Consider the following 22483-nt stretch of genomic DNA (forward strand, 5'->3'; position numbering starts at 1 on the left):
GCCTCCCAAAGTGCTGGGGCGTGAGCCACCGCGCCCAGCCTGACTGTCTCTTCTTATCATAGCCCTGCCATATCCCCCCACACCTGAATCAGGACGTGCCCGGAAGCAAATGCTCTTATTTGTTGCATACATTGAAGGCAGCTTGCCGGGGTCTTGGTCGCCTTTGAGAGTCTGATGAAAGCCATGTTCCACAGGAAAATTCACAAGATCACAAGAAAAATGTGTATCGAACTGCAGCGGCAGGATCCCAGCACTTTGGGAGGCCGGGGCAGGGGGATCACTTGAAGCCAGGAGTTTGAGGCCAGCCTGGGCTACATGGGGAAACCTTGTCTCTACTAAAAATATAAACATTAGCCAGCTGTGGTGGTGCACGCCTGTAATCCCAGCTACTTGGGAGGCGGAGGCAGGAGAATTGCTTGAACCCAGGAGGTGGAGGATGCAGTGAGCTGAGAAAGCGCCATTGCACTCCAGCCGGGGCAACAGAGGGAGACCCTGTCTCGAAAACAAAAAAAGTTGCAGGGGTGAATGGCGGATGGACTCTCCTCCTGGCACTGCTCCTATTCTGCTATCGAACAACAGAACTTATTCCTTCTGTCTAATTGTATGTTGGTACCCATTCATCAACCTCTCTCTCTGTTTTCTTTTTTTTGAGATGAGAGTCTCACTCTGTAGCCCAGGCTGGAGTGCAGTGGCTCAGTCTTGGACCACCGCAACCTCCAACTCCCGGGTCCCGGTTCAAGTGATTCTCCTGTGTCAGCCTCCCGAGTAGCTGGGATTACAGGTGCCCGCCACCACGCCCAGCTAATCTTTGTATTTTTAGTAGAGACGGGGCTTTACCATGTTGGCCAGTCTGGTCTTGAACTTCTGACCTGGTGATCCGCCTGCCTCAGCCTCCCAAAGTGCTGGGATCACAGGTGTGAGCCACCGCGCCAGGGCTTAACCTCTCTCTCTTTTTTTAACTTTTATTTTTGACACATGGTCTCACTCTGCTGTCCATGCTGGAGTACAGTGGCGCAATGACATCTCACTGCAGCCTTGACCTCCTGCGCTCAAGGTTAGACAGCTGAGAGCCCCTGCCCTGCCTCTGACTCTCTGAGCCTTTGAGAATCCAGAGACGGAAAGCCGGGGGGGGGGGTGGGGGGCGTCCAGCAGGTGCCAGAGAGACCCCGAACTTTACCTTCCCACTCCAGTTCATTGCCATTCCCCAGGAACTCCAGGGAGTCGGTCTCATCGGGGGTCTCGATGTCATCCACGTTAATATCCAGGTCATCCGGGGTATCCAAGAAGTCATCGGACAGCAGGGACCCCTCGCTCTGATCCAGGGAAATGTTGATCTCTGGCGCCACCAGCGTCTTCCTCTTACGATGCGTTCCGCTGAAGTTCAGCGTGCTGGGAGGTGCTGCGGGGAAATGGGAAGAGCAGAGACAATCCTTACTTCCTCTCCTTTACCTCCTCCCCAGTTTCCTATCTGGTGGAAGCTGTTTTATTGCACAGGAAGAGGGAGGAGCGGGTAGGCTCCCTCCTGTGTGGGTGCCATCGTCCGGGGCTGATAAGCAGACATCAGTTCCTGACAGCGGCGAATGTCATAACCGCTGTCCTGTGGGTGGGGTCGGGGCACCTGCCTCAGAGATTAGGGCTGGATTCTTGGACAGTGGGCAGACCTAGGTTCAAAGCTTGACTTTAGGCTGGATGCGGTGGCTCAGGCCTGTCATCCCAGCACTTTGGGAGGCTGAGGCTGGCAGATCACCTGAGGTCATGAGTTTGAGACCAGCCTGGCCAACATGTTGAAATGCCATTTCTACTAAAAGTACAAAAATGAGCCGGGTGTGGTGGCGGGTGCCTGTAATCCCAGCTACTCAGGAGGCTGAGGCAGGAGAATTGCTTGAACCCAGGAGGCAGAGGTTGCAATGAGCAAAAATCCAGCCACTGCACTCTAGCCTAGGCAACAAAAGCAAAACTCTGGCCGGGCCCGGTTGTTTATGCCTATAATCCCAGTACTTTGGGAGGCTCAGGCAGGTGGATCACGAGGTCAGGAGTTCGAGACCAGCCAGACCCATGTCGTGAAACCCTGTCTCTACTAAAAATACAAAAATTAGCCAGGCATGGTGGTGGGCACCTGTAATCCCAGCTACTCGGGAGGCTGGGGCAGGAGAATGGCTTGAACCTGGGAAGTGGAGGTAGCAGTGAGCTGAGCTTGTGCCACTGCACTCCAGCCTGGGCTACAGAGCAAGATTCTGTCTGGAAAAAAAAAAGCAAGGCCGGGCGTGGTGGCTCACGCCTGTAATCCCAGCACTTTGGGAGGCTCAGGCGGGTGGATCACGAGGTCAAGAGATCGAGACCATCCTGGTCAACATGGTGAAACCCCATCTCTACTAAAAATACAAAAAATTAGCTGGGCATGGTGGCGCGTGCCTGTAATCCCAGCTACTCAGGAGGCTGAGGCAGGAGAATTGCCTGAACCCAGGAGGGGGAGGTTGCGGTGAGCCGAGATCGCGCCATTGCACTCCAGCCTGGGTAACAAGAGCGAAACTGTCTCAAAAAAAAAAAAACCGAAAAAAAAAAAGGGCAAAACTCCATCTCAAAACATAAATAAATAAATAGATAAGCAAGAAGAGACACAACTCTTGTGCAGACAAATTGTGAAGCCTCTTCCAGGCTCTCTCTGACTCACCCTCCTGTCTCCACTCGTGAGGATCCTGTGAGGACATCAGGCCACCTGGAGAATGTAGGATCTGGGATCGTCTCCTATTTTAGAGTTCTCCAGGGAAACAAATCCAATACGGTGTGTGGTGTGTGTGTGGTGTGTGTGTGTGTGTGTGTGTGTGTGTGTATTTTCTGTACATATGGAAGAAAAAGGAAAAAATTTATTTTAAGGAATTAGCTCATATGATCACAGAGACTGACAAGTTCTAAATCTGCAGGGCGGGCGAGCGGATTGGACGCTGAGGGAGGGGCTGATGTTGCCAGTGTGTCTGCAGGCAGAATTGTCTCTGCCTGGGGGAACCTCAGTCTTCTCTTAAAACCTTCAACTGATTAGCTGAGGCCCACCCACATCACAGATAGCTGCCTGTTTAAAGTCCACGAAATTTTTTTCATTTTTATTTTTATTTTGATGGAATCTCACTCTGTCACCCGGGCTGGAGTGCAGTGGTGCAATCTTGGCCCACTGCAACCTCTGCCTTCTGGGCTCAAGCAATTCTCCTGCCTCAGCCTCCCAGGTAGCTGGGATTACAGGCATGTGCCATCATTCCCAGCTAGCTTTTTTGCATTTTTAGTAGAGATGGGGTTTCACCGTGTTAGCCAGGATGGTCTGGATCTCCTGACCTTGTGCTCGGCCCACCTGGGCCTCCCTGAGTGCTGGGATTACAGGCGTGAGACACCGCACCCGGCCAGCCTCTGACATTTCTAGTTGTAGCCCCAGGCAGGGCTGAAACCCAGAAACAGTGGGCCTGTTTCTGCCCTTCTGTGGACAGGGAAACTTACAGGATGTGTCTTCCACGGGACTGCCAAGCAGTTCCACCCCGGTCTCTTCTGGAAGCGGCCTGTGGACCCATCCAGGAATGGGCATCAGTCACCGGGCACCGGAGATTCAGCCAGGGGAGTGTGGAGTGACCCAGACAGGTCCGGCCAGGCCAGTCAGTCAAGACAGTAACAAAAAGAAAACACATTTAGTTCTGGAGAATCACTGGACCCACATACATACATTTTTTTTGGAGACAGGACTTCAGTCTGTCATCCAGGCTGGAGTGCAGTCTCGTGATCAGATAATCCCTCCACCTCCTGGACTCAAGAGATCCTCCTGCCTCAGCCTCCTGGGTAGCAGGGACTACAGGTGTACACCACCAGGACTGGCTACTTTTTGTAGTTTTTTGCAGAGATGGGGTCTCGCTATGTTGCCCTGGCTGTTCTTGAACTCCTGGGGTCACACTGTCTTCCCACCTTGGCCTCTTAAAGTGCTGGGATTACAGGCGTGAGCCACCATGCTCAGTATGTTTTTTCTTTTTCTTTTTTTTTTGAGATGGAGTCTCACTCTGTTGCCCAGGCTGGGGTGCAGTGGTGCGATCTTGGCTCACTGCAACCTCCGCCTCCCGAGTTCAAGCGATTCTCCTGCCTCAGCCTCCCAAGTAGCTGGGATTGCAGGAGCACGCCACCACGCCTGGCTAATTTTAGTAGAGACAGGGATTCACCATGTTTGGCCAGGCAGGTCTTGAACTTCTGAGCTCAGGCAATCCTCCTGCCTCGGCCTCCCAAAGTGCTGGGATTACAGGCGTGAGCCACTGAGCCCCGCCTGTTTTTTCTTTAACAGAGGAAAGAAGTCACAATGCATCAGGGCTGAAGGGCCCCTTTTAGAGCATCAAATTAATATTAAGCCTTGTGGGGATTTTTGGATGTCTTGGTAAGAATGAAGGTTTTCTCCAGCATCATGTGACTTCAGAAACTTTGAAATATATTAATAAGTTGAATTCTCCCTAGGGTTACCCCGCGGAATTTGATCTCTGATGAGTTTTTGACTCTTTTTTTTTTTTTGAGACGGAGTTTTGCTCTTGTTACCCAGGCTGGAGTGCAATGGTGCGATCTCGGCTCACCGCAACCTCCACCTCCTGGGTTCAGGCAATTCTCCTGCCTCAGCCTCCTGAGTAGCTGGGATTACAGGCACGCGCCACCATGCCCAGCTAATTTTTTGTATTTTTAGTAGAGACAGGGCTTCACCATGTTGACCAGGATGGTCTCGATCTCTTGACCTCGTGATCCACCCGCCTCGGCCTCCCAAAGTGCTGGGATTACAGGCTTGAGCCACCGCGCCCGGTGAGTTTTTGACTCTTAAATGCAGCAAGAAGTATTAAAAAAATTAAAAATTAAATAAATAAATAGACCAGGATGGTGGCTCACATCTGTAATCCTAGCACTTTGGGAGGCTGAGGTGGGTGGTTGATGAGATAAGGAGTTTGAGACCAGCCTGGCCAACATGGCGAAAACCCATCTCTACTAAAAATACAAAAATTAGCTGGGTGTGGTGGTGGGCACCTGTAATCCCAGCTACATAGGAGGCTGAGGCAGGAGAATCACTTGAACCTGGGCGCGGAGGCTGCAGTGAGCTGAGACTGTGCCATTGCACTCTAGCCTTGGCAACAGAGCAAGATTCTATCTCAAATAAAACAAAATAAAAAAACAAAAAATTAAATAACTGGAGTCAACCAGAAGAGATCTCTACATTAATGCTGGAATAGTTTGTGCAACCCAATAAATAAGGAAATATTGAATTATAACCCAAGATACAAAATAAATGTCTATGACTCTATATGGATATAAATAAGTCATTGAACAAACAAATAGAAGAGACACATGTTTTTTGTGCAGAAAAATTGCAAATAATTTATGTACATCGCTTCCCTCAAGGAAAAGAAGGATAACTGGATAACTCTCTGTAGGCTGTGTGTAGTGATGTCATTCTAAAAAATAGAATGGGCCGGACATGGTGGCTCCCGCCTGCAATCCCAGTGCTTTGGGAAGTCAAGGCAGGCGGATCACTTGAGCCCAGGAGTTCCAGAGCAGCCTGGCCGACATAATGAAACCCCGTATCAACTAAAAATACAAAAATTAGCCAGGCGTGGTGGCGCACGCCTGTAAACCCAGCTACACTCGGGAGGCTGAGGCAGGAGAATCACTTGAACCCGGGAGGCAGAGGTTGCAGTGAGCCGAGATCACACCACTGCACTCCAGCCTTGGCGGCAGAGCGAGACTCCATCTCAAAAAGAAAAAATAAATAAAAAGAGAGAAAAGAAAAGAGGACATTAGGAAAAACTAGGAAAATCTAAAACAGGGTGGACCTTTTTTTTTTAATTAAAAAAAAATTTTTATTTTCTTATTTATTTATTTATTTATTTATTTATTTTTTGAGACGGAGTTTCGCTCTTGTTACCCAGTCTGGAGTGCAATGGCGCGATCTCGGCTCACCGCAACCTCCGCCTCCTGGGTTCAGGCAATTCTCCTGCCTCAGCCTCCTGAGTAGCTGGGATTACAGGCACGCGCCACCATGCCCAGCTAATTTTTTGTATTTTTAGTAGAGATGGGGTTTCACCATGTTGACCAGGTTGGTCTCGATCTCTCGACCTCGTGATCCACCCGCCTCGGCCTCCCAAAGTGCTGGGATTACAGGCTTGAGCCACCGCGCCCGGCCTCCGGACCACTTCTTGAAGCCACAGCCCGTGCTGCCCAAGTTTGATCCAGGTGTTCTGTGCCCTTGGCTGCCCGAGGAAAGATTCCATTCCGGGCAAAACGTTTTGCATGAGGCTGCCAGCGGTCCTAGCGGCAGGGCGTGCTGACTCAGGAATGCCTGGCTACAGCTTAATTCATCTGTGTAATGCAGCAGTCCTGGCTCAGCTGCAAGGCAAGCTGTTTAGACAGGAAGGGTGGTGGAGTGCATGTTCCTTTCCTTTAAAAAAAATGATTTATTGGCCGGGTGCCATAGCTCATGCCTGTAATCCCAGCACTTTGGGAGGGCTAGGCGGGCAAACCACCTGAGGTCAGGAGTTTGATACCAGCCTGGCTAATGTGGCTAAACCCCATCTCTACCAAAAAGACAAAAATTAGCCGGGTGTGGTAGTGCATGTCTGTAACCCCAGCTACTCGGGAGGCTGAGGCAGGAGAATTGCTTGAACCTGGGAGGCAGAGGTTGCAGTGAGCCGAGATCGAGCCACTGCACTCCAGCCTGGGCAACAGCGTGAGACTCCATCTCAAAAAATAAATAAAAAAAGTCTAGATATCTATGATTTCTTGATTCAGAAGACCTCTCCTTCCGAACTGATACCAATCAGCAGGAAGTGTCCTCCGATGCCCTCCTGGGTGTTAGAATTTCCCTCTAGCTCCTTCTTTGCCTACCCAGCACCCACTGGCATCTGAGTCTACGATTCCTGCTGTTGTAGAATCTTCTAGAGTCAAAACTTACACCATGGACAGAGTATCCACCGTGTGCCAGGCATGGCACTGGGATGTTCACAGCATAATCCTACTTATTTCTCACAGCAGCCCTTTGAGGCAGGTAGAAGCCCATTTCACAGAGGAGGAAATAGGCTGGGCCAGTGGCCCTTGCCAAGGTGGCAGAACTGACAGATTCTGTCCATGCCAGCCTGACTACGCCAGCCTGGGGTGCTTGGTCACTGCCCTCTACTGCCCCCTTGTGCCCAGTTGGACACACGCACAAACTCCAGTGGGAACTTAAAAGGCACAGTGGCTCATGCCTGTAACCCCAGCACTTTGGGAGGCCGAGGCGGGCCAATCACCTGAGGTCAGGAGTTCGAGACCAGCCTGGCCAACATCGTGAAGCCCCATCTCTACTAAAAATACAAAAATTAGCCGGGCGTGGTGGCAGGCGCTTGCAGTCCCAGCTACTCGGGAGACTGAGGCAGGAGAATCGCTTGAACCTGGGATGCGGAGGTTGCAGTGAGCCAAGATTGTGGCACTGCACTCCAGCCTGGGTGACAGAGCAAGACACCATCTCAAAACAAGAAAAAGTAAAATGGGAAGAGCTCCCATACCTACTTTTCATTCATTTAACAAATACAGCCACATGCCACATAGCAAAGAGCTCGGTTCTGAGAGATGGCTCAGTGGGTGATTTTGTTGTGTGAACATTTTAGAATGTTACACACACAAATCTAGGTGGCATAGCTCACTCTACACCCTAGGTGGAATGCTGTATCTGTACCTATGTTTCTAGGCTACAAACCTGCCCAGCACGAGACCATACCCATCCCTGTAGGCGATTGTAACACAATGATATTTGTGTGTCTATGCATATCTAAACATAGAAAAGGAACAGCAAAAATTATGGTATAAAAGGTAAAAAAAAAAAAAAAATGCCGCTGGGTACGGTAGCTCACGTCTGTCATCCCAGCACCTTGGGAGGCTGAGGTGTGTGGATCACCTGAGGTCAGGGGTTCGACACCAGCCTGGCCAACGTGGCCAAACCCTGTCTTTACTAAAAATACAAAAACTGGCTGGGCATGGTGGTGCGCGTCTGTAACCTCAGCTACTCAGGAGGCTGAAGAAAGTAGAATCACTTGAACTCAGGAGGCGGAGGTTGCAATGAGCTGAGGTCGTGCCATTGCACTCCAGCCTGGGCGACACAGCGAGACTCCATCTCAAAACGAAAACAAACTGCAGTGTCGGCTCTTACCTGAAACTCGCCAACCTGCCCGGTGGATTTTGGACATGGTGGTTCCCAGGATTGTGCAAGCCAATTCCTGGCACAAAACCATGTATGTAAAGGAAGACAGTAAACTAGTGAGCAAGGCAGATGGTGATGCTTGCGGCAAACAAAATGAATGAAATAAAGGAGGGGAGGAGACAGAATTCACTGAGGTGGTCAGGGAAGGCTTCATTGAGGAGGTAACTTTTTTTTTTTTTTTTGAGACAGGATCTTGCTCTGTTGCCCAGCCTGGAGCTCAGTGGTACACTCATAACTCACTATAGCCTCAAATGCCTGGACTCAGGGATCCTCCTGTCTCAGCCTTCTGAGTAGCTGGACCCTGGGCGTGCGCCACGACACTTGACTAATTTTAAAGTTTGTTGTAGAAATAGGGTTTCACTATGGTGACCAGGCTGGTCTTGAACTTCCAGCTTCAAGCAGTCCTCCCGCCTCAGCCTCCCAAAGTGCTGGGATTACAGGCGTGAGCCACTGTGCCTGTCTGGAAGTGACTTTTTTTTTGAGACGGAGTCTCACTCTGTCACCCAGCCTGGAGTGCAATGGCACACTCTGAGCTCACCGCAACCTCCACTACCCAGGTTCAAGCAATTCTCCTGCCTCAGCCCCCTGAGTAGCTGGGATTACAGGCGTCTGCCACCACACCCGGCTAATTTTTGTATTTTTGTTACAGACACTGTTTCACCATGTTGGCCAGGCTGGTCTCGAACTCCTGACCTCAGGTCACCTACCCGGCTAGTCCTCCCAAAGTGCTGGGATTACAGATGTGAGCCACCTCACCCGGTCCCAAGAGCTGACTTTTGATATAAAAGGAGCAAAATGTTCACAATTGTATAATCCCACTACAGGTGTGCAGATATTCCTTAAACCATTGTAATTTTTTTCCAAGTCTGGAAGTATATCAACATAGGCCAGGCGCAGCGGCTCATGCCCATAATCCCAGCATTTGGGGAGGCCGACGTGGGAGGATCATTTGAACCCAGGAGTTTGAGACCAGCTTGAGCAACCCAGTGAGACCCCATCTCTCCAGAAAATAAAAAATTAGCTGGTGGTGGCGGTATATGCCTGTCGTTCCAGATATTCAGGAGACTCCAGTGGGAGGATCTCCAGAGCCTGGGACATGGTGAGGCTGCAGTGAGCTATAATTGCACCACTGCACTCCAGCCTGGGTGACAGAGCAAGACCCTGTACCCCCCCAAAATAGAAAATTAATCAAAATTAAAAGCTACAAGCAGCCAGGCATGGTGGCTCATGCCTGTAATCCCAGTAGTTTGGAAGGTTGAGGCTGGTGAATCACTTGAGGTCAGGAGTTCGAGACCAGCGTGGCCAATATGGTGAAACCCCATCTCTATTAAAAATACAAAAGTTAGTCAGGCGTGGTGGTGGGCGCCTGTAATCCCTGCTACTCGGGAGGCTGAGGCAGGAGAATCGCTTGAACCCAGGAGGTGGAGGTTGCAGTGAGCTGAGATCGTGCCCCTGCACTCCAGCCTGGGCGACAGAGTGACAGAGCGAGACTCCATCTCAAAAATAAATAAATAAATGAATGAAAATAAAATAAACAAACCCTCAAACAAAAAGTTACAAGCAAGCAAACAGTTGACAGGCACTCGGCTGTGAGGGAAATGGAGCTGATGAAGCTGAGTGATACATCTCACCCCGCATCTGACCCTCCTCAGCTGTGATGCCCTGGGCAAGCTCCTTCCGCAAGTCCTCAGTTTCCCCTCGCAGCCTCCCTCAGTCCCTCAGCCTGCCTCCACTGGGCCCAGGGCCTTTGCACATGCTGCCCTGGATGCTCAGAATGCAGGGCCCCCGCTATGTCCCACCTCCTTCCCGGCTCATCCCTCCTCACCTTTCACAGCCAGGAAGCTCCCCTTCCCTCCCTGACCTGGTGAGAAGCGCCACGAACCCAGCTGCCACCTTGATTGGGTTGTGAGGCTACAAGCCACTGGTATACAGTTAGCGCACAGCATCAGAATGAATGAGTGGAGAAACTGAGGCAGGGAGGAATCTCCAGGCTGCCTTCAGCTCTAGCTCCATAGCAGGCTGCAAAAGGGTGAGAGGGAATGAAAATGCTAGAAGGAGACCGGGCGTGGTGGCTCATGCCTGTAATCCCAGCACTTTCGGAGGCGGACACAGGCAAATCACCTGAGGTCAGGAGTTCAAGACCAGCCTGGCCAATATGGTGAAACCCTGTCTCTACTAAAAATATAAAAATGAGCCGGACATACAAAAATGTGCACCTGTAGTCCCAGCTACTTGGGAGGCTGAGGCATGAGAATTGCTTGAACCTGGGAGGCAGGGGTTGCAGTGAGGTGAGATTGCACCACTGCGCTCCAGCCTGGGTGATAGAGTGAGCCTCTGTCTCCAAAAAAAGTGGGGGGGGGGGCTAGAAGAGCAGAGGGCATGCAGTGCTGTGTCCCATATCCTTAGGGGAAGTACAGAGACCACCTCTGCAGTCCCCAGGGGAGTCAGTGGATGCCTGGGCTGGAAGAAACATAAATGTGAGGCCAGGTGTGGTGGCTCACGCCTGTAATCCCAGCACTTTGGGAGGGCAGGGCAGGGGGATCACCTGAGGTCAGGAGTTTGGGACCAGCCAACAAGGTGAAATCCCGTCTCTACCAGAAATACAAAAATTAGCCAGGCACGGTGGCACGTGCCTGTAATCCCAGCTACTCAGGAGGCTGAGGCCGGAGAATTGCCTGAACCCAGGAGGCGAAAGTTGCAGTGAGCCGAGATCGAGCCATTGCACTCCAGCCTGGGCACCAAGAGCGAAACTCCGTCTCAAAAAAAAAGAAAAAAAGAAAAACGAAACAGAACTGTGAGCTGTTTTGCAGCAGAATGAGGTGCCTGTGTGCGCCTGCAGCTGGGTCCGCACCAAGGAGCTGCACCCAGTCCTTCCCCGGACAGGGAAGACAGAGGCCTCGTGGAGGAAGTGTGCTCGTGGGCCCAGGCGGCACAGCGAGGCCACTGTCCTGCAGACGCAGAGCTGCTGAGCGGGTGAGCTGAAATTCACTGGAAGCACACCCTCCCCCTGCTCCTGCTGGCCTTGCCCCTTCCAGAACCAGCCTCCAGCTGGCATTTGCAGCTGCGCTTGGGCCCAGTTTTTGTCTCAGGAAGGTTTGGGTGAGAGGAGAGCACTTTAAAAATTATTGGTGGACGCTGGGCATGGGGCTCGTGGCTGTAATCCCAGAACTTTGGGAGGCTGAGGTGGGCGGATCATGAGGTCAGGAGTTAAAGACCAGCCTGGCCGATATGGTGAAACCCCGTCTCTACTAAAAATACAAAAATTAGCCAGGCGTGGTGGTAGGAGCCTGTAATCCCAGCTACTCAGGGACTGAGGCAGGAGAATTGCCTGAACCCAGGAGGTGGAGGTTGCAGTGAGCTGAGATTGTGCAACAGAGGGAGACTCCATCTCAAAAAAAAAAAAAAAATTATTGGTGGAGGCTGGGTACCGTGGCTCACGCCTGTAATTTAAGCACTTTGGGACACCTAGGTGGGCAGATCACTTAAAGTCGGGAGTTCGAGACCAGTCGGGCCAACATGGTGAAACCTGGTCTCTACTAAAAATAGGAAAATTAGCTGGGCGTGGTGGTGGATGCCTGTAATCCCAGCTACCTGGGAGGCTGAGGTGGGAAAATTGCTTGAATCTGGGAGGCGGAGGTTGCAGTGAGCTGCGATTGAGCCATTGCACTCCAGCCTGGGTGACAGAGTGAGATTCTCTGTCAAAAAGAAAAAAGAAAGAAAAAAGAAAAATAATGAGCTGAGCTGGGGGGGGGAAGGGAGCTGCATTGAACAAGGTCCAGGCTAATAATCACGGTGACACTGGAGGTGACTCTATCTGCGTTGCCTTCTCAACTTGCACAGCTCATCTCAGCGGTCCCATCAAAATTTCATGACCACCTGGTGCACAAGGGATTATTGTCCCATTTTACAGATCAGGAAACAGAGGCACTGAGATACTCAAAAAGGTGCTCCAAGTGGCAGAGCAAACCTGCTGCGGAACTGGGATTTGAACCATGGCCGTCCGATTCCAATGTCTATGCGCCTTTGTTTATGCTGTGTTGCTTTAAATGACATTATTTAAAAATTATTATTATTTTTCTTAGAGACGCAGTCTTGCTCTGTTGCCCAGGGTGGAGCGCAGTGGTGTGATCAGAGCTCAAGTACTGCCTTGATCTCCCAGGTCTAAACAATCCTCTTTCCTCAGCCTCCTGCACCCCAGCATACCTGGCTTATTTGTTTATTTACTCTTATTTATCTGTTTTTTCAGACAGTCTCACTCTGTCACCCAGGCTGTAGTGCAGTGGCACGATCCTGGCTCACTGCAACCTCCACCTCCCAGGTTCAAGCAATTCTCCTGTCTCAGCCTCCCCAGAAGCTGGGATTACAGGCGCCCGCCACTATACCTGGCTAATTTTTGTATTTTTAGTAGAGACAGGGTTTCACCATATTGGCCAAGTTGGTCTCGAACTCCTGACCTTGTGATCCAACCACCTCAGCCTCCCAAAGTGCTGATATTACAGGCATGAGCCACCATGCCCAGCCAACAACAATCTTTTTTTTTTTTTTTTTTTTTTTTGAGACGGAGTTTCGCTCTCGTTACCCAGGTTGGCGTGCAATGGCGCGATCTCGGCTCACCGCAACCTCCGCCTCCTGGGTTCAGGCAGTTCTCCTGCCTCAGCCTCCTGAGTAGCTGGGATTACAGGCACGCGCCACCATGCCCAGCTAATTTTTGTATTTTTAGTAGAGACGGGGTTTCACCATGTTGACCAGGATGGTCTCGATTTCTTGACCTCGTGATCCACCCGCCTCGGCCTCCCAAAGTGCTGGGATTATAGGCGTGAGCCACCGTGCCCGGCCTATTATTATTCTTTAAAAAGAAACTTTGAAGAGGAATTTTTTACTTTCTACATGAAGTTTGCAGTGAGTTGAGATCATGCCACTGCACTCCAGCCTGGGTGACAGAGTGAGGCTGTTAAAACAAAAACAAAAACAAACCCCTACCAATTTCTTGCCCATTCCAGGGTACTCCTAACTAGACCACAAGTTCCCTGCTAAAAAAAAAAAATCCTTAAATTACTCCACTTGCTAAGTGCATGTATCGTGATTTGACGACCCTTTTCTATCCATTCAGGTATCAGCGGTATTTATATCAAATGAAGAGAAAGATCACAGAAGAAACCGAGGAGGGGAGAAGGAACTTTCACAGGTGAGCAGATGGAGCTGTATGCTGACCAAGAGGCTGTCTCTCTGAAACGTTTGCAAATCCATGAACGCAAACTCCCATAGACGTCAGTACCCAGCAGACACGAGATTCTTGACTACACTTAAAAAAAAAAAGATGAGGCCGGGCGCAGTGGCTCACGCCTGTAATCCTAGCAGTTTGAGAGGCTGAGACGGGCAGGTCATGAGGTCAAAAGATCAAGACCATCCTGGCCAACATGGTGAAACCCTGTCTCTACTGAAAAAAAAAAAAAAAAAAAAAAAAAAAAAATTAGCTGGGTGTGGTGGCACGTGTCTGTAGTCCCAGCTACTCGGGAGGCTGAGGCAGGAGTATTGCTTGAACCTGGGAGGCGGAGGTTATAGTGAGCTGAGATTACGCCACTGCACTCCAACCTGGTGACAGAGAGAGACTCAGTCTCAAAAAAAAAAAATAAATTCCCCACTGCAGAGACAGTATCATTAAGTATTCTGCCTGATGTGGTATGAATTATGCAATGTCTCTGTGGAAAAAAAAAGCAAAAAAAAAAAGTAGTAAAAATAAAAATAAATATTTATTTCTTTTTTACAGACAGGGTCTCATAAGTACAATGGTACCATCAAAGCTTACCGTGAGGCCGGGTGCAGCGGCTCACACTTGTAATCCCAGCACTTGGGAGGCTGAGTCAGGGTATCACCTGAGGTCAGGAATGTGAGACCAGCCTGACAACATGAAGAAACCCCATCTCTACTAAAAAGACGAAATTAGCTGGGCATGGTGGTGCGTGCCTGTAATCCCAGCTACTCAGGGGGCCAAGGCAGGAGAATTGCTTGAACCCAGGAGGCGGAGGTTGTAGTGAGCCGAGATCGTGCCACTGCACTCCAGCCTGGGCAACCAGAGTGAAATTCTGTCTCAAAAAAAAAAAAAACACCAACTTCCTACATTCTCGACCTCCTAGGCTGAAGCGATCTTCCTGCCTCAGCCTCCTGAGTGGGGCCACAGATGTGCACCCCCACCACGCCTTGTATTTTTTCTGTTGTTGTTTTTTGTTTTTTTGAGACAAAGTCTCACTTTGTCGTTGCCCAGGCTGGAGTACCGTGGCGTGATCTCAGCTCACTGCAATCTCCACCTCCTGGGTTTGACCAATTCTCCTGCCTCAGCCTCCCAAGCAGCTGGATTACAGCTGCATGCCACCACACCTGGTTAATTTTTGTATTTTTAGTAGAGACGGGGTTTCCCCATGTTGGCCAGGCTGGTCTTGAACTCCTGACCTCAGGGGATCCGCCTGCATCGGCCTCCCAAAGTGCTGGGATTACAGGCATGACCAAGCATGCTTGGCCAGTTTTTTTTTTTCTTTTTGTTTTTTTAAGACATGGGGTCTCGCTATGTTTCCCAGGCTAATCTCAACTCTTGGGCTCAAGTGATCCTCCTGCCCTGGACTCCCAAAAACCTGGGGTTACAGATGTCAGCCCCTGCTCCCAGCCATGATTCTCGGCTATTCTGAGAACAGACACCTCTTGCTACAGAGAAATGCACACAGGTCCGTGGGCTGTAGAGGCCTGGCATTGACTGGATCCCCCAGAAGGCTGAAGTTCTGGAATACCTTATTATTTTTTTTGTGATGGTATCTGCTCTGTCTCAAGGCTGGTGTGCAGTGGCGCGATCTCGGCTCACTGCAACCTCCACCTCCCGGGTTCAAGCGGTTCTCCGGCTTCAGCCTCCCAAGTAGCTGGGATTACAGGTGTGCACCACCACGCCCAGCTAATTTCTGTATTTTTAGTAGAGACAAGATTTCACCGTGTTGGTCAGGCTGGTCTCAAACTCCTGGCCTCAGGTGATCCACCCACCTGGGCCTCCCAATGTGCTGGGATTACAAGCGTGAGCCACTGCGCCCAGCCAAAGTTCTGGAATATTAAGGTGCAGTCTTCAACAGTCTTCTGCCTGCCTGGACATGGAGGCTCTCCACCTCCCACACCAGCCTGACTCATTTTCAAGGAGACTGATTGCTTCAAGGCATTCTTCTCTACCTCCTTTAAGCCTCAGTCTCTTTTAGATTCATTCTTTTGGCCTCATTCTGGCTTCCAGAACACTCTCAGATTGAGATTTTTCTGGAATCGGAGATTCTTTTTTTTTTTTTTTTTTTTTTTTTTTGAGACGGAGTTTCGCTCTTGTTACCCAGGCTGGAGTGCAATGGCGCGATCTCGGCTCACCGCAACCTCCGCCTCCTGGGGTCAGGCAATTCTCCTGCCTCAGCCTCCTGAGTAGCTGGGATTACAGGCACGCACCACCATGCCCAGCTAATTTTTTGTATTTTTGGTAGAGACGGTGTTTCACCATGTTGACCAGGATGGTCTCGATCTCTCGACCTCGTGATCCACCCGCCTCGGCCTCCCAAAGTGCTGGGATTACAGGCTTGAGCCACCGCGCCCAGCGATTCTTTTTTTTTAAGATAGTCTCACTCACTCCATCGCCCAGGCTGGAGTGCAGTGGTGCGATCTCGGCTCACTGCAGCCTCCGCCTCCCGGGTTCAAGTGATTCTCCTGCCTCAGCCTCCTGAGTAGCTGGGACTACAGGCACGTGCCACCATGCCTGCCTAATTTTTGTCTTTTTAATACAGGTGGGGTTTTGCCATGTTGTCCAGGCTGGCCTCAAACTCCTGACCTCAAGTGATTTCCCTACCTTGGCCTCCCAAAGTGCTAGGACTGCAGACGTGAACCACTGCGCCCAGCCTGGAGATTCTTTTCAACTTCCCCTTTTCAGGTGGAACAGGTCTGGTCTTTCTGACTGAACCTCACCCAATAGCTTCTGTAACCGACTCTTGGGCATCGTGTCCGGGAGGTGGATGAATTCCTTGCTGTGAAGGGGAGAGGGATGAGCAGCTGTCTCTAGCTAACAAATCAGAGTCACATATGTCAATAGCAAATTCGAACAGCTTCCTTTCCACGTGGTTTTTTTTTTTTTTTGGAGACAGATTCTGGCACTGTCACCCCGGGGGAGTGCAGTGGCGTGATCTCAGCTCACTGCAACTTCCAGCTCCCAGGTCAAGTGATTCTCCTTCCTCAGCCTCCCGAGTAGCTGGGATTATAGGCATCCACCACCATCCTAGCTAATTTTTTTTTTTTTTTTTGAGGCGGAGTTTCGCTCTTGTTACCCAGGCTGGAGTGCAATGGCGCGATCTCGGCTCACCGCAACCTCCGCCTCCTGGGTTCAGGCAATTCTCCTGCCTCAGCTTCCTGAGTAGCTGGGATTACAGGCATGTGCTACCATGCCCAGCTAATTTTTTTTTTTGTATTTTTAGTAGAGACGGGGTTTCACCATGTTGACCAGGACGGTCTCGATCTCTTGACCTTGTGATCCACCCACCTCGGCCTCCCAAAGTGCTGGGATTACAGGCTTGAGCCACCGCGCCGGCCTTTTTTTTTTTTTTTTTTTTTTTTTTTTAATATTTTTAGTAGATACCGGGTTTTACTGTGTTGGCCAGGCTGCTCTCAAACTCCTGACCTCGTGATCCACCTGCCTCGGCCTCCCAAAGCGCTGAGATTACAGGCGTGAGCCACTGTGCCCAGCCTTTCGTTTTCTTTTTCAATAGAGACAGGGTCTCCCTCTGTCTCCCAGGCTGGAGTGCAGTGGAGTGATCCTGGCTCACTGCCACCTCTGCCTTCCGGGCTCAAGCGATCCTCCTGCCTCAGCCTGCCAAGTAGCTGAGACTACAGGTGCACACCACCATGCCCAGCTAATTTTTTTTTTTTTAATAGAAAGGGGGGGGATCTCACTATCTTGCCCAGGCTGGTTTCAAACTCTTGGGCTCAAGCAATCCACCCAGCCTCAACCTCCGAGAGTACTGGTATTGTAGGTGTGAGCCAGCACACCTGGCCCCTGTGATTTCTTATTCCATCTGGTGACCAGCACTCATACCCCAGTATTTATTAGGCGCTGACTGTATGCCAGGCACTGTCCTTAGGTTGGGATACAGCAGCGAGCTATAAATAAAGACCCCTGCCCTGCGGGGCTCTCTGTGGTGGGAAGACAGAGTGTAGACAACATGTCCCTGCAAAACATTCAGCATAAGGGCCGGGCACAGCTCCCGCCTGTAATTCCAGCCCTTTGGGAGGCCGAGGCAGGAGGATCACCTGAGGTCAGAAGTTTGAGACCAGCCTGGTCACCATGGTGAAACCCCATCTCTACTAAAAATACAAAAATTAGTGTGGTGGCTTGTTTCTGTAATCCTAGCTAGCCTGGGCACTGAGGCAGGAGAATCACTTGAACCCGGTAGGCGGAGGTTGCTGTGAGCCGAGATCGCGCCACTGCACTCCAGCCTGGGTGACAGAGCGGGACTCCGTCAAAAAACAAAAGTAGTGTAGGGGTGGGCTTCCTTTGGAGGTTTGGGGCAGGGAGGACAGAAACGAATCTTTGTAATTGAGCAAATACCCACGCGGTGCCTGGTCTGGACTATCCACTGTGAGGCCACAGAGCAGGCTCACACACAGGGCCTCAGCCCCCCAGAGGGTACGGGAGGTGACGATGTGCAGAGATGGAAGCAGGCCAGCCCGGGCCATTCCCACTCAGAGACGGTCTGGCTCCTGCGTCCCACCTGGGAGAGACACTGGGCCTGCTCCCTCTACGGTTGGCGCAGGGATCGGGAAGTCCTACCTGGGAAGATCTTCGTCCTGCCATTCCTCCTTCACGTCCACGTTTTCCATCCGGAGTGTGGCTTCGGTGGTCCCCATGGGAGCTGGGAAGAGGTGCCGGCTTGAAGCAGGTCTGAGCCCTGAAGGGAAGCCACAGAGGAATGGGTTTTACTGGTCGGTAATCCTAACGGCAGTGCCCTTCCTATTCTTATTATTTCCTCCTCCTTCTCCTCCTCTTCCTCCTTCTCCCCCTCCTCCCCCTCCTCCTCCTCCTCCTCTTCTTTTTTTTGAGACAGAGTCTCGCTCTGTCGCTCAGGCTGGAGTACAATGGTATGATGTCAACTCACTGCAGCCTCCACCTTCCAGGCTCAAGCGATTCTCCCACCTCAGCCTCCTGAGTAGCTGGGATTACAGGCACCCACCACCATGCCTGGCTAATTTTTGTATTTTCAGTAGACACGGGGTTTCACCATGTTGGCCAGGCTGGTCTCAAACTCCTGACCTCAGGTGATCCACCTGCGTCAGCCTCCCAAAGTGCTGGAATTTCAGGGGCGAGCCACCACTCCTGGCTAATTTTTGTATTTTTAATAGAGGTGGGGTTTCATCATATTGGACAGGCTGGTCTCAAATGCCTAAGCTCAAGCTGGTCCACCTGCCTCTGCCTTCCAAAGTGCTTTAAACCTTGTCTTAGGCTGGGCGTGGTGGCTCACGCCTGTAATCCCAGCACTTTGGGAGGCCGAGGCCAGTGGATCACAAGGTGAGGAGTCCAAGACCAACCTGACCAACATACTGAAACCCTGTCTCTACTAAAAACACAAAAAGTACCTGGGCATAGTGGAGGGCACCTGTAGTCCCAGCTACTCAGGAGGCTGAGGCAGGAGAATCGCTTGAACGTGGGAGGGGGAGGTTGCGGTGAGCTGAGATTGTACCCCTGCCCTCCAGCCTGCAACAAGAGCAGGACTCTGTCTCAAACAAACAAACAAAAAATCTTTGCCTTAAAGGATTACAAGGGTGAGCCACCACGCCCAGCTCTTTTATTTTTTTTAAAGGTATGATCTTGCTCTGTTGCCCAGGCTGGAGTGCAGGGGCACAGTCATGGCTCACTGCAGCCTTGAACTCCTTGGCTTAAGCAAATCTCCTGCCTCAGCCCCCAGTCAGTAGCTGCAGCCACAGGTGTGCACCATCATGCCTGACTAATTAAAAAAAAAAAACTTTTTAAAGAGATGGGGTCTTGCTATGTTGCCCTGGCTTGTCTTGAACTCCTGGCTCAAGCAGTTGTCCTGCCTCAGCCTCCCAAAGCGCTGTGACTACAGGGGTGATCTGCCCCCACCCAGCACTTCTTGTTGAACTATCACCAGCCCCCTGAGGTTCCCCTGTTTTACAGACGAGTAAACAGAGGCACAGAGAGCTTAGGGTGCACAGATGGGTCTGGAGTTTGAAGCCAGGTGAGAGGCTGAGCCTTCAGATACAAGCCCTGCTCCCTTGGAGACTCTGAAATCCACCTTCTCCAGGGTGAGCCGTGATGCACATGGCTTATCCTCCCTCTCATACCTTGGACCCCAACTAGAAAGCAAGAAATCCAAATCATCATTCATACTAAGGTGTGAATAGCTGATACACGTTAGCTTCCATGCTAGGAATGCCAAGTTCAAACAGAATCCGGTCGACTCTAACCCATCGCTGTCTGCCATCTCTACCAGGCCACCTGTCCTGTCCCTCCGTCCTCCCTCAAGCAAGTCCTAGTGACCTTCCGACCCCCCCATGGCTCACAAAGGCAGTGTGGAGAGAGACTGGGCTTGGAAATGAGACCCTCATCTTTACTAACCACAAAATGTCACATTATTTATTGATTTATTTAAAGGTGGGGTCTTGCTCTGTTGCCCAGGCTGGAGTGTAGTGCTGCGATCCTGGCTCACTACAGCCTCCAACTCCTGAGCTCAAGCGATCCTCCTGCCTTAGCCTCCCAAGTAGCTGGGCACATGGGCATGTGCCACCACACCTGGCTAATTTTTCCACGCAGATGGGGTCTTGCTATGTTGCCCAGGCTGACCTTAAACTTTCAGGCTCCCACCTCGGCCTCCCAAAGCGCTGGGATTACAGACGTGAGCCACGGTGCCACCCCACCCCCACACCAATTTTGTTTTTCTTGTTTTGAAAAGCTCACTGGGCACAGGGGAAGGGCAGGGGCAGCAGTCTGGGTGGTGGCCAGGGCCAGGGTCAGAGCTGCCAGGTGAGACCGACTTCAGGTCTGCTCTGGGGCACGGCAGGCTCTCAGACCGTCTCACTCTCTAGGTCTCAGTTTCCCCTTCTGTAAACAAAAGAGTTGAATTTGAGATGACCTCTAAGATACCTTGAGGGCCTAACATCCTGGCATCTTAGGACTCAGCCACCTCCATCTGTTTTGTGCTTTGAGAAGCCAGTGCTTTGCACCTGTGGACAATTCTGCTCCGCTCTTGCTGCAAGGGGACACTTGGCATTGTCTAGAGGTGTCTTCGTCCCAGCTGAGGGGAAGGAGCGCTCCCGGGGGCACCCCGAAGTGCCAGGATGGCCGCCCATGACCAAGAATGATTGGGCCCCAAACATCCATAGATTCTGGGTGGAGAAACTTTGTCTTAAAGGCAATAGTCATTTCTCGGCCAGGCGTGGTGGCTCACACGTGGAATCCCAGCACTGTGGGAGGCCGAGGCAGGTGGATCGCAAGATCAGGAGTTCAAGACCAGCCTGGCCAAGATGGTGAAACCCAGTCTCTACTAAAAATATAAAAATCAGCGAAGCGTGGTGGTGCGTGCCTGTAATCTCAGCTACACGGGAGGCTGTCAGGAGAATCGTTTGAACCTGGGAGGCGGAGGTTGCAGTGAGCCGAGATCACACCACTGCACTCCAGCCTGGTTGACAGATTGAGTCTTCATCTCAAAAAAAAAAAAAGTCATTTTTCTCTGTGCATTCCTGCACTTGTGAAAGGATTTCAGGCCCGTGTCTGGCAGTCCTTACAGAGCATCGTACACCTGTGCTTCCATTACCTCCACCTGTCCTCTCAACAGCTCTGAGTAGCTAGATCCACTTTTTACTTTTATTTTTATTTTTTAATTTTCTTTTTGAGACGGAGTCTCCCCCTGTCACAGGCTGGAGTGCTGTGGTGCAATCTCGGCTCACTGCAACCTCTGCCTCCCGGGTCCAAGCCATTCTCCTGCCTCAGGCTCCCGAGTAGCTGGGATTACAGGCATGCACCACCACGCCAGGCTGATTTTTTTATTTTTTAAAGTAGAGACGGGGTTTCATCATATTGGCCAGGCTGGTCTCAAACTCCTGACCTCAAATGATCCACCTGCCTTGGCCTCCCAAAGTGCTGGGGTTAAAGGCGTGAGCCACTGCGCCCAGCCTTAGTTCCACTTTTTAAAGCATCTAGGGGCCGGGTGCAATGTGCATGCCTGGAATCTCAGCACTTTGGGCAGATTGCTTGAGACCAGGGGTTCGAGACCAGCCTGGGCAACATAGCAAGACCTCAGTTCTCAAAAAAAAAAAAAGCCACAACTAACCAAGCATGATGGTGGGTGCCTGAGGTCCTAACAATTCAGGAGGCTGAGGTGGGAGGATGGCTTGCGCCCAGGAGGTCGAGGCTGCAGTGAGGTATGATCACATCACTGCATTCCAGCCTGAGTAACAGAGTGAGACCCTATTTCAAAAAATAAGATAAAAATAAAACATCTGAGTAGGTGCAGTGGTGCATACCTGTAATCCCCAGCACTTTGGCAGGCTGAGATGGGAGGATTGCTTGAGCCCAGAAGGTCAAGACCAGCCTGGGCAACAAGGCAAGACCTCATGTCTACAAAAAAAAAAAAAAGAATACAAAAATTATCCAAACGTGGTGGTGGGTCACAGCTGCAGTGAGGTCACAGCTGCAGCGAGCTATGATTGTGCCACTGCATTCCAGCCTGAGCAACAGACACCCTATTTCAAAAAATAAAATACAAAATAAAGCATCTGGCCCGTGGCAGTGGGTCACACGTGTAATCCCAGCACTTTGGGAGGATCGCTTGAGCACAGGAGATCAAGACCAGTCAGGGCAAGGTAGCAAGACCCTGTCTCACAAAAACAAATGAATAAAGCAACTAAGGCCCCCGATTCTCACGGCCCCCCCGGCTGCCCCTCTGGAGTAGGTCGCCTGCAGCCCCCCAGAGTGGATGTCAGGTTTGCATCGGGGACCGTGGCTCAGCAAGGGAGGACCCAGAGGCAGATGAGGAAGTGGGGGGAGGGGACAGCTAAAACTAGACCCTCCCCCGTGCAGGGTGAGAGTTTCTCACTCGATTCTCTGTCCTCGATGTCGTCATTCATTCTTGGAGGAGGGACAGTAACACGCAGCACGGGGGAAAAAAAAAAATCCCTCCTGCATGCTGCGTGGTGGGGGCGGGGGGTGGTGGCTGGCAGCCAGGCCCTTCCCGAGAGGGTAAGTTC

The 22483-nt window shown here is 51.1% G+C and overlaps 1 protein-coding gene across 2 annotated transcripts in view; it reads right to left on the reverse strand.

Annotated features, from left to right (window-relative positions):
- ATCAY (ATCAY kinesin light chain interacting caytaxin) overlaps positions 1-22483 on the reverse strand; it is a 46250-nt gene that overhangs the window by 22514 nt on the left and 1253 nt on the right. For both annotated transcript variants that reach the window (XM_039466063.2, XM_074384796.1), the window contains exons 2-4: positions 18054-18171; positions 3484-3542; positions 1178-1399 (exon numbers count right to left, since the gene is read on the reverse strand). In XM_039466063.2, coding sequence (XP_039321997.1) covers positions 1178-1399; positions 3484-3542; positions 18054-18130 — 358 coding nt within the window. In that variant the 5' untranslated portion in view covers positions 18131-18171. The remainder of the gene's footprint in view (positions 1-1177; positions 1400-3483; positions 3543-18053; positions 18172-22483) is intronic.

The sequence above is a fragment of the Saimiri boliviensis genome, chromosome 14 (assembly GCF_048565385.1).
Source record: "Saimiri boliviensis isolate mSaiBol1 chromosome 14, mSaiBol1.pri, whole genome shotgun sequence".
Classification (NCBI taxonomy): Eukaryota; Metazoa; Chordata; class Mammalia; order Primates; family Cebidae; genus Saimiri; species Saimiri boliviensis.